The sequence below is a fragment of the Chiloscyllium punctatum genome, chromosome 9, assembly GCF_047496795.1.
Source record: "Chiloscyllium punctatum isolate Juve2018m chromosome 9, sChiPun1.3, whole genome shotgun sequence".
NCBI lineage: Eukaryota > Metazoa > Chordata > Chondrichthyes > Orectolobiformes > Hemiscylliidae > Chiloscyllium > Chiloscyllium punctatum.
This window is the reverse complement of record NC_092747.1, coordinates 22,876,307-22,894,418: the sequence shown is the minus strand read 5'-3', so window position 1 is coordinate 22,894,418 and position 18,112 is coordinate 22,876,307. Positions and strand designations below refer to the sequence as shown.

The window sequence follows — 18,112 nt, the reverse complement described above, 5'->3', positions numbered from 1 at the left end:
TGTCTGGGTCCAGTCAACACCTTTGATAGAAATGCTAACACTTTGATACGGACTCAATACAGAGTGGTAATAGCCAGGGCCGCACTAATTGTCATTCTCAGGAAGAGTGATTAGCACCCATTACTACAGCAATGGACTTCCGCGCAGACATTGAAACTGACAATGTCTGCGCTGAAACTGACAACAACCATGCTGAAGTTAACAAAGGCTGCGCTGGTACTGACAATGACTGCACTGAAATTATTAATGATTCTGCAATGTTTACCATAAACAAACCATGTTACAAAGTCAATAATCTCATCACTAACCTATTATTACAAAATTTATAAAAGTATCTTGACATGTGCTCCGGATGGAGAGAAGAATCTCAGCTGATCACTGTGCTGTTGGGGTCTTTCTCTCCCTGGAGCTCCGGTATTTCCCTGTACTATAAACTCTGTCGTTGAACTCTGACTCTGACTCCAAGGCTGATGATTTTTCCCACAACAAGGGGAATTTGCAGATGGCGGTGATCCCATGTACTTGATACTGTCGCCTTTCTGCGTAGTTGATGCATCAGTTTGATGGTGGTTGGGGGTTCAATCGCTTGACTCATTTTGTCCTCTTTTGTTGAATTCTTTGGAGTGTTCTTGAAGCTGGACTTATCGAGCCAACTCTAGGCTATTCCAACGTTGTCTTGCAGGTGGTGTAAAGGATTTGCCAAGCAAGGAGTGGCAAGGTGGCTCAGTAGTTGGTATTGCTGCCTCACAGCGGCAGGGACGTGGGTTCAAATCCAGCTTTGGGTGGCTGACTGTGTGGAGTTTGCATATTCTCCCTGTGTCAATATGGGTTTCCTCCCACAGTCCAAAGCTGTGCAGGTTAGGCAGATTGACTATACTGAATTGCCCCAGTGGAGTCCAAGAATGTGTAGACTAGGTGGATTCGCCATGGGAAATGCTGGGGTGGGTCTGGGTGAATTGCTATGAAGAAGGTGAGTTATTTGCTGCAGAATATCAGTGATTACTCACAGTCATTACTTATATTCTTTTATTTATGAACATTTTAAAATTTTAGTTATTGAATTTGAATCTGTCAGCTGCCATAATGGTATTTAAACTCATTTCACCTGATCGTTAAGCCAGGTTCTGGTGGATTGCACTTGTCCAGTAGTTTTACTGTTTTGTTACAGGACTAAATTATTATGACAATGGACCAGAGCCCAAAGTATTTATAAACATTTTTTACTTTTATTTCCAAAATGTGTTTCAGGTTTAATCAGGAGGTCTGTCACAGAAAATTTTAAAAGCTGCATTTTAAATTCAATGACTGTCAGCAATGTCCTGTGTGAAGCCGATGAAATGTCACACATGTAAATTGGCAGAGCTACTTCAAACAGGGACAGACTTCACAAGAAGAGATACTGAGGAGGCTAAATATCCCTCCCCTCTCAGCAGAAAGCCACCCCTTGCAGACATGTGTGTTCTACCTTTTAGAAAACACAAGGATGGCTACTAAAAAAAGCAACTTTCAACTCTACTGGAGTGAGCCTGTGGGACTGAATGCTGTCAGAGTGTTAATGTGCTGTTAAGTTCACAGTTGAAGAGCTATCACTTAGTTACCCCTGTGAGGCAGGTAAAGACCCTCTGTAATTCAAAGTACTGCAAAGCAGTTAAAGAGGAAACAGGACAACAAAGGGCTCTCTCTCACCCTGCATTGTGGAATTGAATCATGGTCGAAAAGCATCAGAATTACAGTAATTCAATCAATGTGCAAACCTAAAGATCATAAAGGTGATTGTACACCTAACAGCAGCAGTGCTACTGGTAACCTCCAATGTAATGCTCCACCATCTGTTCTTTACAAATAATTCCGAGACTTATCTGGATTTTGTTTTGACTCACCTCTAACTTATATTCAATGTGCATGTGTATTACAGTAGTATTTTTCTCCTGTTTAGTAATCAATATACTCACTCATTTTGTATATTCAAGAAAGCCTGGTTAAATTGGCACCTTTTAAAACGTAAATGGATTTAGGTCTGGGAGAAAGCATTCCACAAGAGAAGAGTGGCCTTTTAAAATTAACTTTGTTGCAACTAATTGAGAGGGTATGTGAATAAAGAAATGGAGCCAGGTCATCTCTCCTCACCCAAGAACTTAGCAATTTGTGGTATGCGATCTGGAGCCGTAACAGTTTGGAGAACTTGGCCCAGGGTCTGGTTGTAACAACTTGTGAGCTGTTGTCACAACTGGAACCCACACAGCAATAGAAATAATTAGTGCAGATAAATTGTGACTTGGAAACCAATGTTAGAGGAAACAAAAACTGCGAAAGGCTTTCTTGAGTTTGCATGGATAGCTTCTGCATTCCCTGTAGTGCATTCATGTATTTTCTATTGGCTGACCTCCAGAGCTTTACATGGTGTTCCAGCTGGGCTCTGACTGCTGTCTTCTATGGTGTTAGCATTGCCTCCTTGTTCTGTGCCTTTATTGATGGATCTAGAGATACTGTGAGCATTATTTGCTGCTCTCTGCCTGACCTGCTACTTTTGGAAGTCTGTGCACATGTATACCCAGGTCTCTCTGCTCCTGCACCCTTTTGGAATTGTGCCCCCTATCTTACAATTTCTGTCAGTGTTCTTCCAGCCAGGGTGCCTCACCTTGCACTCTTCTGTATTGAAGCTTGTCTGCCAGGTATTTACCCACTCCATCAACTCGTCTGTGTCTTGCTGGAGTTGTACACTACCCTCTGTGTTTGGGGGTCTAGGGGCTCTTGCTGTTGGTGGTATATAAACAACTTAGACTTGAATGTAGGGGGGTTGATCATTCTTGGATGACATGAAAATTGGTGGAGTAGTGAAGAGTGAGGAGGATAACCTTGGACAACAGGAGAGTATAGACTGGCTGGTCACATGGGCTTATGTGCGGCAAATAGAATTCAAACTAGATAAGTGTGAAGAGATGCACTTGGGCAGCACAAGTAGATAAGGGATACCTGATGAATAATAGGACTGTTGGAAGCACTGAGGATCAGAGGCACCTTGGTGTGCATGTCCACTGGTCCCTTCAAGTGGCAGGACAGGCAAACAACGAAGACTTACGGTATAAGTGCCTTTATTGGCCAAGGTGTGGCGTTTAAGAGCTGGGAGGTTGTGCTGGAACTGTATAAAGGGATGGTTGTGCCACAGTTAGAGTCTTGTGTGCAGATCTGGAATCTAGATTATAGGAGGGATTTGATTGCACTGGAGAGTGTACAGAGATGATTTAGACTGGAGAGTTTGAGTTATGAAGAAAGATTGGACAGAATACAATTGTTTTATTTGAGCAGAGGAGACTGAGGGTGACAAGTCTGAGTTGTATAAGATTATGAGGGACACAGACAGTGTAGACAGGGAGAGACTTTTGCCCTTGGTGGAGGGATTAGTGACCAGGGAGCATAGATTTAAGGTAAGGCGCAGGAAGTTTAGAGGGGATGTGAGGAATTTTTTTCACTCAGAGGGTAGTGGCAACTTGGAACTCACTGCCTGTAATGATGGTAGAGGCAGAAATCCTCATCTAAGAAATATTTAGATGTGCACTTGCGATGCAAGGCATACAAGGCTATGAGCCAAGTGCTGGAAAGTGGGATAAGAATAGTTAGGTAGCTGCTTTTGCCCAGTGCAGACTCATGGGCTGTAGAGCCTTTCTCTGAGCTATGAACATCTATGACTCTATGTCTGTGACTCTATAGAAATGTCTGCATTTAATGCCAAAGCCTAGCACTCCTCTACATTGAAGCTTGTCTGCCAGGTATTTACCCACTCCATCAACTCATCTGTGTCCTGCTGGAGTTGCACACCATCAGCTGTTTGGGGTTCTTGCTGTTGGAGGTATATATAAACAACTTAGACTTGAATGTAGGAGGGTTGATCATTCTTGGATGATGTCAAAATCAGCGGAGTAGTAAAGAGTGAGGAGGAAGTTAGTTTAGAGATTTAAATGTTTGTTCTTCACACATTTAGTGAGGAGCATTGGTTTAGAATTTCAAGCAAAAGCCAGGCAACCTGAAATTTTAAAAGGGGTGGGAGCAATTCAGAAGTGCAAACTGAAGGTGATGAAATGGATAGAATGGTTGTAGCAAGAGACTAAAATTGGAGCATGGGAGTTAAAAGTGTCAGGAACAGAGAAGAAATGAGAAAGAGGGATAGGAAGGAATCACTTCACCTCACCCTGTGTGCTGGAATTCAATTGTTGTCAAAAGTTATCAGGACGACAGAATTTCAATCAATCTGCAAAACTAAAGGTAATGTCAATGTTACATGTGACTCCAGTTGCAACTTTCAAGCATCTACTCCTTGGGAGCAAATAAGAGAGAGGGAAGGTGAACTTTGGGGCTAAACTTATGAGTAACACTAAGACAAAGTAAGAGCTTCTTGAAATATATAAAAAGGAGAGAGAGGCCAAAGTTTACAGACATACTATCGAGACTGAAGCTGGGAACAAAAAAAGTATAATGGGGTACCAGGAATTGGCACAGGAGTTGAGTAAATGCTTTGGAGCCACTTTCACAGTAGAAGACACCAATAGCATTCCAAATTATTAAATAATCAAAAGGCAAAATGAGATAAGGTAATGAACATAATATTGGAGGAAGCATGCAAGCAAGGGAAACTGTGGGGCTGAAGATTAATACATCCCTGGACCTGATGGGATGCATCCAAGGATATTAAAAGAAGTGGTTAGAGAGATAATGGATACTCTGGTAGTAATCTTTCAAGAATTATTAGATTCTGAAAAGGTCCTAGAGGTTTGGAAGACTGCCAATGTAACACATTTATCTAAAAAGACTAGACAAAAAAAGACAACTATAGCCAGTTAGCTTAATGTCTGACATTGGTAAAATGTTAGATTCTATTATAAGAGATATAATATCAGAATATTTAGAAGTACATATTGTGTGCAGAGTCAGCACGGCTTCATGAAGGGGCATGGTGCCTGACAAGTTTGTTAGCATTCTTCGAGGAAGTAACAAGTTGGATAGATAAAGGGAAGCAGTGGATGTAATGTATTTGAATTTTCAGAATGCGTTTGATAATGTACCGTACATTAGGCTATTTAATAAGATAAGAGTTCATAGTGTTGGGATAGTATGTTAGCATAGATAGAACTGAAAATGTGTTGGTGGAAAAGCGCAGCAGGTCAGGCAGCATCCAAGGAACAGGAGAATCATTCCTGAAGAAGGGCTTATGCCCGAAACGTCGATTCTCCTGCTCCTTGGATGCTGCCTGACCTGCTGCGCTTTTCCAGCAACACATTTTCAGCTCTGATCTCCAGCATCTGCAGTCCTCACTTTCTCCTAGCATAGATAGAAGGTTGGCTAACTAATAGAAAAAGAGAATTGGGATATGGGAGATATTTTCAAGATGACAACATGTAACTACTGGAGTGCCACAGGGATCAGTGGTGGGGACAAAGTGATTTACAACTTATATTCATGAGTTGGATGAAGGAAGTGAATGTCTTCTAGCCAAGTTTGCAGATAATAGGTGGGAGGGCAGTAGTGAAGGTGACATAAAGATTTTGTGGAAGGACTTTATAGAGACACATTAAGAGAGTGAGCAAACATTTGGCAGGTGGAGTATTATAAAATGCTAAAATGTGAGGTTATGCACTTTCACAAGAAGAATACATAGAACATAGAACAATACAGCACAGAACAGGCCCTTCGGCCCACGATGTTGTGCCGAACATTTGTCCTAACTTAAGCACCTATCCATGTACCTATCCAATTACCGCTTAGGGGTCACCAATGATTCTGACTCTGCCACTCCCACAGGCAGCGCATTCCATGCCGCCTCCACTCTCTGGGTAAAGAACCTACCCCTGACATCCCCCCTATACCTTCCACCCTTCACCTTAAATTTATGTCCCCTTGTAACACTCTGTTGTACCCCGGGAAAAAGTTTCTGACTGTCTACTCTATCTATTCCTCTGATCATCTTATAAACCTCTATCAAGTCACCCCTCATCCTTCGCCGTTCCAATGAGAAAAGGCCTAGCACTCTCAACCTATCCTCGTATGACCTATTCTCCATTCCAGGCAACATCCTGGTAAATCTTCTCTGCACCCTTTCCAAAGCTTCCACATTTTTCCTAAAGTGAGGCGACCAGAACTGCACGCAGTAATCCAAATGTGGACTAACCAAGGTCCTGTACAGCTGCAACATCACTTCACGACTCTTGAATTCAATCCCTCTGCTAATGAATGCTAATACAGCATAGGCCTTCTTACAAGCTCTATCCACCTGAGTGGCAACTTTCAAAGATCTATGAACATAGACCCCAAGATCCCTCTGCTCCTCCACCTTAACCCTGTATTCCACATTCTTATTTGTCCTTCCAAAATGGACAACTTCACACTTGACAGGGTTGAACTCCATCTGCCACTCCTCAGCCCAGCTCTGCATCATATCTAAGTCCCTTTGCAGCCAACAACAGCCCTCCTCACTATCCACAACTCCACCAATTTTCGTATCATCTGCAAATTTACTGACCCACCCTTTGATTCCCTCTTCCAAGTCATTAATAAAAATTACAAACAGCAGAGGACCCAGAACTGATCCCTGCGGAACTCCACTTGTAACTGGGCTCCAGGCTGAATATTTACCATCTACCACCACTCTCTGGCTTCGACCGGTTAGCCAGTTTTCTATCCAACTGGCCAAATTTCCCTCTATCCCATGCCTCCTGACTTTCCGCATGAACCTAGCATGGGGAACCTTATCAAATGCCTTACTAAAATCCATGTACACTACATCCACTGCTCTACCCTCATCCACATGCTTGGTTACCTCCTCAAAGAATTCAATAAGACTTGTAAGGTAAGACTTACCCCTCACAAATCCATGATGGCTGTCCCTAATCAAGCAGTGTCTTTCCAGATACTCATAAATCCTATCCCTCAGTCCCCTTTCCATTACTTTGCCTACCACCGAAGTAAGACTAACTGGCCTGTAATTCCCAGGGTTATCCCTATTCCCTTTTTTGAACAGGGGCACAACATTCGCCACTCTCCAATCCCCTGGTACCACCCCCGTTGACAGTAAAGACGAAAAGATCATTGCCAACGGCTCTGCAATTTCCTCTCTTGCTTCCCACATAATCCTAGGATATATCCCGTTAGGCCCGGGGAACTTATCTACCCTCAAGTTTTTCAAATCTTCCTTCCTAACAAGTATCTCCTCAAACTTACCAGTCCATTTCATACTCTCCTCTTCAACAATACGGTCCCTCTCATTTGTAATTACTGAAGAAAAGTACGCATTCAAGACCTCTCCTATCTCTTCCGACTCAATACACAGTCTCCCACTACTGTCCTTGATTGGACCTACTCTCGTTCTCGTCATTCTCATGTTTCTCACATACGCATAAAATGCCTTGGGGTTATCCTTGATCCTACCTGCCAAAGATTTTTCATGCTCTCTCTTAGCTCTCCTAATCCCTTTCTTCAACTCCCTTCTGGCTATCCTGTATCCCTCCAATGCTCTGTCTAAACTTGTTTCCTCAACCTTATGTAAGCCTCCTTCTTCCTCTTTACAAGACATTCAACCTCCCTCGTCAACCAAGGTTCCCTCACACGACCATCTCTTTCCTGCCTGACAGATACATACATATCAAGGACACGTCGTATCTGTTCCTTGAAAAAGTTCCACATTTCCACCACATCCTTCCCTGACAGCCTATGCTCCCAACTTATGCTCCTCAGATCCTGTCTTACAGCATCGTATTTACCCTTCCCCCAGTTGTAAAACCTACCCTGTTGCACGCACCTATCTCTCTCCATAACCAAGGTGAAAGTCACAAAATTGTGGTCACCATCACCAAAATGCTCACCCACTAACAAGCCCATCACTTGTCCCGGTTCATTATCAAGTACCAAATCCAATATGGCCTCCCCTTTGGTCGGACTATCTACATACTGAGTTAGAAACGCTTCCTGGACACAATGCACAAACACTGCCCCATCCAATCTACTTGATCTAAAGAGCTTCCAATTAATATTTGGGAAGTTGTAATCACCCATGACTACTACCCTGTGGCTTCTGCACCTTTCCAAAATCTGAGAGTGGCGGGAGCTGAATATTATTTAAATGGATTTGGGAGTCCTTATGCATAAAGCACAAAATATTATTTTGAATCACTAACATACAGGTTCATCAGGTAAAAGGAAAGGTAAGTGGAATGTTAGCCTTTATTTCAAAGGGAGTGGAGTATATGAAAATGAGGATGCCTTGGAAAACTATCAGCTATCAGCCTCTGCTCGGCCACTTTTTGCTGCTGCGACAACCGATGAATGGGCATCGCACAACAATCAACAGACAGGAGTGATCCCTCCCAGTTGGGGAACACTTCAGTGGTCCAGGACATTCGACCTTGGACCTCAGGGTGACCATCCTCCAAGGCGGACTTCGGGACAGGCAGCAGCGAAAAGTGGCCGAGCAGAGGCTGATAGTTAAGTTCGGTACCCATATGGAGGGCCTCAACCGGGACCTTGGGTTCATGTCACATTACAGGTGACCACCATTGCACTATACACACACAGATACTCCTACACACACACACTCTCACACACACACAGGCACTCCTATACACACATAGGATCAGCTTATTGAATTTTCTCCAGTCTGCCTCCAATGCCAGTATATATTTCTGATTCGGAGATGCCGGTGTTGGACTGGGATGTACAAAGTTAAAAATCACACAACACCAGATTATGGTCCAACAGGTTTATTCAGAAGCACTAGCTTTCGGAGCGCTGCTCCTTCATCAGGTGGTTGTGGAGTATAAAATCATAAGACACAGCATTTATAGCAAAAGTTTACATTGTGATGTAACTGAAATTATACATTGAAAAAGACTTGGATTGTTTGTTAAGTCTCTTATCTTTTAGAATGAACATGATGGTTTCAGTTCTTTCATATGTAAATCGCAGAACATTTAAAAGTTACCTTCCCAAGTGAACTTTAACAATTGGTGTCATGTTGGCCCAGATAATGTATTGAAGGTGTGGGGTACCCTGTGTTAGACTGTCTGTACCACAATGGTCAGACTGATTCTAATCTAAAAAACAGATTAACAGAATCTTACATGGATTCATGCAGTTTTTGAGCAAAGTAAAATGTAATTCTGCAAATATAAATTCACCCCACAAACCTATATGTGTATCTTTGCATGTGGGTGTGTGTGGGGGGGGGGGGGGGTGTTATGAGTGTCTGTGAGAGAGTGTGTAAATGTGTGTGAGTGTAAAGGGGTATATGTCTGTGAGAGGGTGGCATATGTGTATGTGTAGGACTGTCTGGGTGTCTGTGTCTGTCTGTGTGTGCGTATAGTACAGTGGGCAAAAGTAAGGATTGCAGATGCTGGAAACCAGAGTTTAGATCAGAGTGGTGCTAGAAAAGCACAGCAGGTCAGGCAGCATCCGAGGAGCAGGAAAATCAACCTTCCGGGCAAAAGCCCTTCATCAGGAAAGGTACAATGGGGTCACCTGTAGTGTGACATGAACCCAAAGTCCCGGTTGAGGCCATTCTTATGGGTACCAAATTTGGCTATCACCCTCTGCCTGGCCACATTTCGTTATTGCCTGTCCTGAAGTCCGCTTTGGAGGATGGTCACCTGAAGGTCTGAGGTCCAATGTCCCGGAATGCTGAAGTGTTCTCCAACTGGGAGGGAACACCTCTGTCTGTTGATTGTTGTGCAGAGTCCATTCCTCCATTGCTGCAGTCTCTGCTTGGTCTCACCAATGTACCATGCCTCAGGGCATCCTTGCCTGCAGCGTATGAGATAGACAACTTTGGCTAAGTCACGTAAGTACCTACCACATGAATACAGAACACCGAAAAGCCATGGGGAACAAATTTGCACCCAAATATGCCAACATTTTCATGCATAGGTTCGAACAAGACTTCTTCTCTACCCAGGACCTCCAACCAACACTATACACGAGGTGCATTTTCTTCCTCTGGACCCATGGTGAGGAGTCACTGAAATAACTACACAGGGATATCAACAAGTTTCACCCCACCATCAAATTCACCATGGACTACTCACGACTATGAGTCTCATTCTTCGACACATACATCTCCATCAAGGATGGGCATCTCAGCACCGCGCTCTACTGCAAACCCCCGGATAACCTCACGATGTTACACTTCTCCAGCTTCCACTCGAAACATATTAAAACAGCCATCCCCTATGGACAATCCCTACGCATACACAGGATCTGTTCAGATGAGGAGGAACGTGACGGCCACCTGGAAGTACTCAAGGATGCCCTCATAAGAACAGGATACGATGCTCAACTCATCCACTGCCAGTTCCGACGTGCCACAGTGAGGAGCTGTAATGACCTCCTCAGGAGACAGACACAAGCTGCAATCGACAGTGTACCCTTCGTTGTCCAGTACTTCCCAGGAGCCGAAAAACTACGCCATGTTCTTCACAGTTTGCAACACATTATCAGTGAGGATGAGCACCTCTCCAAAACCTTCTCCACACCTCCACTGCTCATTTTTAAACACCCACCAAACCTCAACAGATCATTGTTCACAGCAAACTGCCAGGCTTTCTGCACAACACCATACAAACTTGTCATAGTGGATGCTGTCAGAGTGTGGACAGGGTTACCACCATTACACATGGGGACACCTCCCACCATGTACATGGCAGGTACTCATACGACTCAGCAACATTGATTATCTCGTACGCTGTAGGCAAGGATCCCCTGAGGCATGGTACATTGAAGAGACCAAGCTGAGGCTACGGCAATGGATAAATCGAAACCGCACAACAATTAACAGACAGGTGTGTTCCCTCCCAGTCGGAGAACACTTCAGTGGTTCAGGACATTCGACCTTGAACCTTCGGGTGACATTCCTCCAAGGCGGACTTCGGGACAGACAACAACGAAAAGTGGCTGAGCAGATGCTATTAGCCAAGTTCAGTACCCATGGGGATGGCCTCAACTGGGACCTTGGGTTCATGTCATACTACAGGTGACCCCATTGCAGTATACACAGACACAGACAGATGCACGCACATAGACACCCCTACACACACACACACACACACACTTACGCAGACCCTTTCTCATACGCTCATACATATATTCCCACACTTACACATGCATCCTCTCACAGACTTATAACCCTTTACACTCACACACACACACACATACACACACTCTCTCACATTCATAAACCCCGCCACGCACCCCCCTATATATACACACACACACAGATACACGTATAGGTTTGTGGGGTGAATTTGTATTTGCAGAATTACATTTTACTTCACTCAAAAACTGAATGAATCCATGTAAGATTCTGTTAATCTGTTTTTTAGATTAGAATCAGTCTGACCATTGTGGTACAGACAGTCTAACACAGGGTACCCCACACCTTCAATACATTATCTGGGCCAACATGACACCAATTGTTAAAGTTCACTTGGGAAGGTAACTTTTAAATCTTCTGCGATGTATGTATGAAAGAACTGAAACCATCATGTTCATTCTAAAAGATGAGAGACTTAACAAACAATCAAAATCTTTTTCAATGTATAATTTCAGTTACATCACAATGTAAACTTTTGCTATAAATGCTGTGTCTTACGGTTTTATACTCCACAACCACCTGATGAAGGAGCAGCGCTCCGAAAGCTAGTGCTTCTGAATAAACCTGTTGGACCATAATCTGGTGTTGTGTGATTTTTAACTTTGTACACCCCAGTCCAACTCCGGCATCTCCGAATCAGAAATATATACTGGCATTGGAGGCAGACTGGAGAAAATTCAATAAGCTGATCCTATGTGTGTATAGGAGTGCCTGTGTGTGTGTGTGTGTAGGAGTATCTGTGTGTGTATAGTGCAATGGTGGTCACCTGTAATGTGACATGAACCCAATGTCCCGGTTGAGGCCCTCCATATGGGTACTGAACTTAGCTATCAGCCTCTGCTCGGCCACTTTTCGCTGCAACCTGTCCCGAAGTACGCCTTGGAGGATGGTCACCCTGAGGTCCGAGGTCGAATGTCCTGGACCACTGAAGTGTTCCCCAACTGGGAGGGACCACTCCTGTCTGTTGATTGTTATGCGGTGCCCATTCACCCATTGTCGCAGCAGCGAAAAGTGGCCGAGCAGAGGCTGGTAGCTAAGTTCTTTACCCATAGGGAGGGCCTCAACTGGGACCTTGGGTTCATGTCACATTACAGGTGATCACCATTGCACTATACACACACACAGATACTCCTACACACACACACTCTCACACACACACAGGCACTCCTATACACACAGACACACATATACACAGACGTGCACACAGACGCCCATGCACCCCCTCACAGACTTAAGACACTCTGCACTCACTACACACACACATACGCTTTCTCACATTCACAACCCCCAACTCAGACAGACACACACATACAGACAGACAAAGACCCACATTCACACATATATTTTGTGGGGTGAATTTGTACTTGCAGGGTTACATTGTATTTGCTCAAAAACTGCATGAATTCATGTAAAACTCCGTTATCTCACTTTTTAGATTAGAATCAATCTAAACATCATGGCATAGACAGAGAACCCAGGGGGCTAACACCCTTCAACATATTGTCTAGCTATCACCATTGTCAACAGCTAACCCGAGAATGCAGCCTTTTAAAAAAAGATTTTGTGATTTACACATGAAAGAAGTGAAACTATCATGGTATGCTAACAGATGAAAGGCTTAAAAGACAATCAATTTTTCAATGTATAATTTCAGTTACATCACACTGTAAATTTTTGCTATAAATTCTGTGTGTTAGGATTGAGCCCTCCACTATCACCTGATGAAGGAGTGATGCTCCGAAAGCTAGTGTGCTTCCAATTAAACCTGTTGGACTATAACCTGGTGTTGTGAGATTTTTAACTTTGTACACCCCAGTCCAACACCGACATCTCCAGATTATGAGGAAAGGTTGGGTCTGTACCTATTGGAATTAGTAAAATAGAGGGTTCTTTGGGAACTGATAGGGTAGATAAGGAAAGGTTGTTTTACTTTGTGAGAGGGTTTAGGACCAGAGGGTCTGATCTCAAAATAAGAGATAGCACTTTAAGAGAGGTAGACAGGAATCTCATCTTAGCAGGTAGTGAATGTGCAGAATTCTTTACCGCAGACAACTGTTAAGGCTGGGTGGTTGAGAATATTCAAGACTGAGATAGACAGATTTTTAACCTGTAGGTGAATCAAGGTTTATAAGGCAAAGGTAAGAAAGTGGAGTTGAGGATGATGAGATCAGCTATGATTGTATTGAATGGCAGGGCAGATTCAATGGAATGAATGATTTGCTTCTGCTCCTGCATCCTGTGGTCTAGTTCAAAGACGGACTCTTTTGAAACTTGCTTATCTTTTTGAATTGGCCTCTTACTTCTTATCTGCCCGTACATTTGTGTACCCAGTAATTAGTAAATCCACTCCGATTGTTAATTCAAGAAGGCCTGTTTAACTTAGCTCCTTTCAAAACAAATGTTAATTTGCGACTGGAAGCAAGGTATCCATAAAGGAAAGGATACTTTGAAAATTAACCTTGTTGTGACCATCTGAGGGGGTGGCTGAATAAAGATGGAGAGTTAGATCCCCCTTTCTCATGCAGAGGCTTAACAGTGTGGGGATATGCTGTCTGAACTTTCATCAGTATCTGATTAGAACATTGCAAACATATTATCTCTTGTATTTGCAGTTATTTCTCTGGAAATTTCATAAAACAAAATGTCAATGGACTATGTATTATTTATTAAACATTAAAATTCTGTCCTTGTAGTCTGTACCTGTTAGGCATCCACATGGTGATAGAGCTTTCCAGTATTTCTGAGATTTCTGAAGGAATCTGTTTACTGTTCTGACATTTGACCTTAAAATCAGAAACAGGCACATAACTTAAGAATTTCAGAATGATTTATCACATGTTGTGGTGTCAGCATTCCCATGCTTTTATCGGCTCTCTCTCTGACCATGAAGGAATAAAAATTAACTTCAGGATGATACCGATCCGACTGAATTATTTATTTAACTGTGAAGTTGAAGCCAATATCACTCTGTGCGGATGCCATTTATTAAGATGCAAAACCGTGATCTGTACTTAATGGGCATGATGGTGCATGTGCAAAGTGACACTAGATATTAAAATGATTACCTACCCCTTTCAGTTATATTGCAAATCTGCGCAATGATTCTGTTGTTTATAATGTGTGAAAATTATGCCTCAGATTTTCTTTGTTACATCTCTGCTGTTCTCAGGAATTGTGACTAAGTGTGTTGGTGCGAGGAAAGCCATAATTGACTTCATGAAAGGAGACACCCAGATTACATCAACCAGATTTTTAATTTGTGTTGGAGGAGCTTCACCCTGTCCCTCATTGAAAGTAAGTGGACTATGAAATTAAAATAGAGGTCTTACTGATGTCTAGTTTAAATTTGAATTGTTGACTGTCAGATGTTTCCTGAAGGAGGGTAATGCCTGAAATGTCGACCCGCTCGCTTCTGAGATGCTGCCTGACCTACTGTGCTTTCTCCAGTGCCACGCTTTATCAACTCTGACTCTCCAGCATCTGCAGTCCTCATGTTTTCCTATATACATCCTCCACCTTAAAAGGTTTGTAGGCTAAACTCTAGGTACTGAGCCTGTTACATATTCCCGGCAGAAATAATATGAGTCAGGATGAGCTTGCTGTGTGGAATATCTAACACTGCTGCATGGGATTGATAACCTTGCAGCTGTAGTTTAGTTTAAAGGCTGAAATCTTTGAGAAGTAAAACTTTTAGGGAATTTTGGAGCATGGAGCAGGGAATTAGCAGGGCACACAGTCTGATGAAGCCTTTGTAGAAGTCCGGAAAGGGTGCAGGTACTGGGGCAAGAACCACTGAATGCATTGGAGATGGGAGAGCTGTACATCAACTCAATCTCAATGGTATTGGTGGCTCTGTGCGGGCTCACACATGCACCAGGTAATTACTGGGGCCTGTCTTAGAGGCCTCAAGAGCTAGTGCTTAAGAGAATGGATTCTTCTGCCTTCTTCTTCCTGGTTTAAGCAGCACAGAAAGTAAAAACATACCTGCTGACTGGGATGTAGGAATTCAGTTGTTTTTCATGGTCCCTGACTTTGTGCGACAAAGTGCTGTGGATGGTGGAAGTCTGAAATAAAAAGAAACAGGGAATACTGCAATTATCCGAGAGATCAGACAGCAGGATAAGGAAACTGATTGAACAGGTTGGTTTTCTTGCATCCTTTCATCCTTTCCACCCACACCCACTGAATTGCAGGAGGGATTTCTCCTCCGTTTCCCACCTCCTCGATTAATTCGGTGGATGGAAGGAGCTAACATGGGATTCCTGCACTGGCAGTGGGCTGACGTTCTCATCAGGTTTATTAATGAGCTAATGGACTATGTTACCCCTAATCCCAATGCAGTGGCTCAGGGATTAAAAGGGAGGTGCATTGGCTTTCACACATCCTCCCAAAGCCTACCTCAGAAAGGCATCTTGGGTTTTCTATTGGCCTCTCAGGGATTTCCTCATTATCAGGTGCTCTGTACCTAACTGAAGGAACCTATATTGGGAAGGGACAGGCAGAGCGGTTACAGAAATCGACCCCTGACTTTGCCTCTGAATGCCTGCATCAGCTATCCCCTCTCACTTCCAACCTAAGAGCTCCTTCTCTCTGTCCTGGGGGCTGATTGATTGACCTTTGGTGGGCACATCACTGATAGCTTTAACTGCTCTTGGTTCCTCTGACAGCAGTGAGGAGCAACTAAATCCAGACTTTGGCAAAGACTCTGGTCTTGTTAGCACATTGTCACTCAATGACTTTTTCAACCTTTATCCAAAATAATGCTTTTTTTGAATCATACAGCACAGACAGAAGCGACATGGCCATTGTGTTTGTGTTGGTTCCTTGAAAGGTTTATTGAGGTTGTCTCACCTTGTCCCTATGACATTGCTATTTTTTTCCTTTACAATTATATACCTAATTCCCTTATGAAAGCTCCTGTTGTATCTACCTCTATCATCCTTTCAGATAGTGCATTCCAGACCATAATATTGTAATAGGACATTAAAAAAATCACATCTTTCTTATGATTCTTTTGTTAATTATCTGAAATTATAGTTACCTGATACTGATTTTTCTACTAGTGGAAACAGTTATCCCTTATTTAGTCTGTTGAAAGTATCTCTCAAGAAAAGAAAACTCAGTGTTATTTAATTTTGTAATAATCTTCAATCTTTATAAATTCAGCTTTTATTTAAGGTACTAATTGATCCTGAAGTAATTCTTTACTCTGGAGAGTTGCTGCCAAACATCCAGGGTAGAAGCAGTCTCTTTTAATCTGTAGCCTTGTTTGAAATTTGTATATTTCTACATGCATACTTATTATCTAAAATAATTTCGTTTACACCCCCATTTGCTGTGTCTGCTTTCCATATGTCTCCTGCGACATTAGGAAATTTATTTACTTTAAAGGTGCTACATAAATATAAGTCATTCTTTTGAAGATCTGTATCTTGTCTCTTCCCAGCTTTCGTTTTTCTCAAAATTAAGTACAGATCCAGGCTAAACTCCAAAGATACATCTTTAAAAAAGGCCTTTTCACATCATGCGCATGTCTTCAAAGAACAGAAATGTCTGGAACTGAAGCACTCATTGTCAGAGCAGTGGATGAGCAACACATATATAACTAATGTTAAATCCCCCAAGCAGCCATATATTTACAACTAAAACTTGAACAGCACCCTTGAGCTAGGTCAAGATCCAGGTTGAAAGACTCCTTGAAAATGAATCCCAGGAAATTTGACCCGTCTGCCACAAACAAAGAAAAATACAAAAGAAAGAATTACCTGGAAGCAATCTCAAGTGATGTACTTATTTCTTTAGGTAACAAAGATTACAGGCAGCTAAGGATAAAAGACAGACTAGAGAAACCGAGCAGTCCTACTATATCCTTGGCCCCATGGGGGAAAGCCATGCTGGCCTGGAACCAAGCGACAAAACCCCATTAGATTACACAACAGTTGACTCTGCACATGCAAGAAATAGCCATTTGTGAATTCCAAAGAGACAGAGCTTTACTTAAACCTGGCTTCATTTTAAATAGAATAATTTTGTTGAATTGACTTTGCTGATTTTCATTTGTGAACTAATTTTGCTTTTAAAAACTGATTTGTGTTGGTCACTTGAGCTTTAAATAGGATTTCCCTTTACAGGTAGTCACTTGATGCATCTTAGCATGGTTAGGTTTAATGTAGACCCATATTTTTCACAGATATGTCTTTAAAAAGGACCTTTTTGTGTTACATGTGTATTTCCCTGTCTTCTACCTTTGACACCATTTTCCTTCAATTGCTCTCTTAAAAATCACACAATACCAGGTTATATTCCACAGATTTAATTGGAAGCACTAGCTTTCAGAGCACTGTTCCTTCATCAGGTGGTTGATGAAGGAGTGGTGCTGCAAAAGCTAGCGTGCTTCCAATTAAAGCTGTTGGACTATAACCTGGTATTGTGTGATTTTTAACTTTGTAACCCCAGTCCAACACCGACAGCTCCAAATCATGTCTACTGTTGTTCCGGTGACTGGGACTGTAGTCATTAGAGAATTACCTATAGTGGTTTATCTTCTCACTCCTCCGACATTCTCAAGGATTTATCCTTGGTCTCCTCTATTTTACATGTTGCCCCTCTGGGAAGATATGGGAGCAGCCAGCTTCAGCTCACTACTACCTCCCTCAACTCATTTCCTGTTGCTAAATTATCAGACTCTTTGATAATATCGGATGAGCAGAAATTTACTCCATTTAAACATTGGGAAGGATAAAGCCATTGTTCTCAGCCCTCTTTCAGTTCCTATACTGCTATAACGCAGTAGTACAGTTCTCGCTCAATCCCATGTTATAAGAAAATAGTGTAATAGCAGCCCCCCATTCAAACTAATGGAGCTGGAATCGTGTTACAACCAACGCATGCTTTAAAGGTTTGCGCTACAGAAACAGTGTCCCCAGTTTGTCAGTTGCGTTATAGCAAATTCACATTAATGAAACACATGTTAAAGCAGAATGA

General features: G+C 42.6%; 1 protein-coding gene across 1 annotated transcript in view; it reads left to right on the top strand.

Moving 5' to 3' along the window:
* The window catches only part of LOC140481049 (von Willebrand factor A domain-containing protein 3B-like), a 162,519-nt gene that overhangs the window by 125,921 nt on the left and 18,486 nt on the right, over positions 1 to 18,112 (top strand). Inside the window, exon 24 of the mRNA XM_072576643.1 lies at positions 14,298 to 14,422. Within this exon, the coding sequence (XP_072432744.1) occupies positions 14,298 to 14,422 (125 nt within the window). The remainder of the gene's footprint in view (positions 1 to 14,297; positions 14,423 to 18,112) is intronic.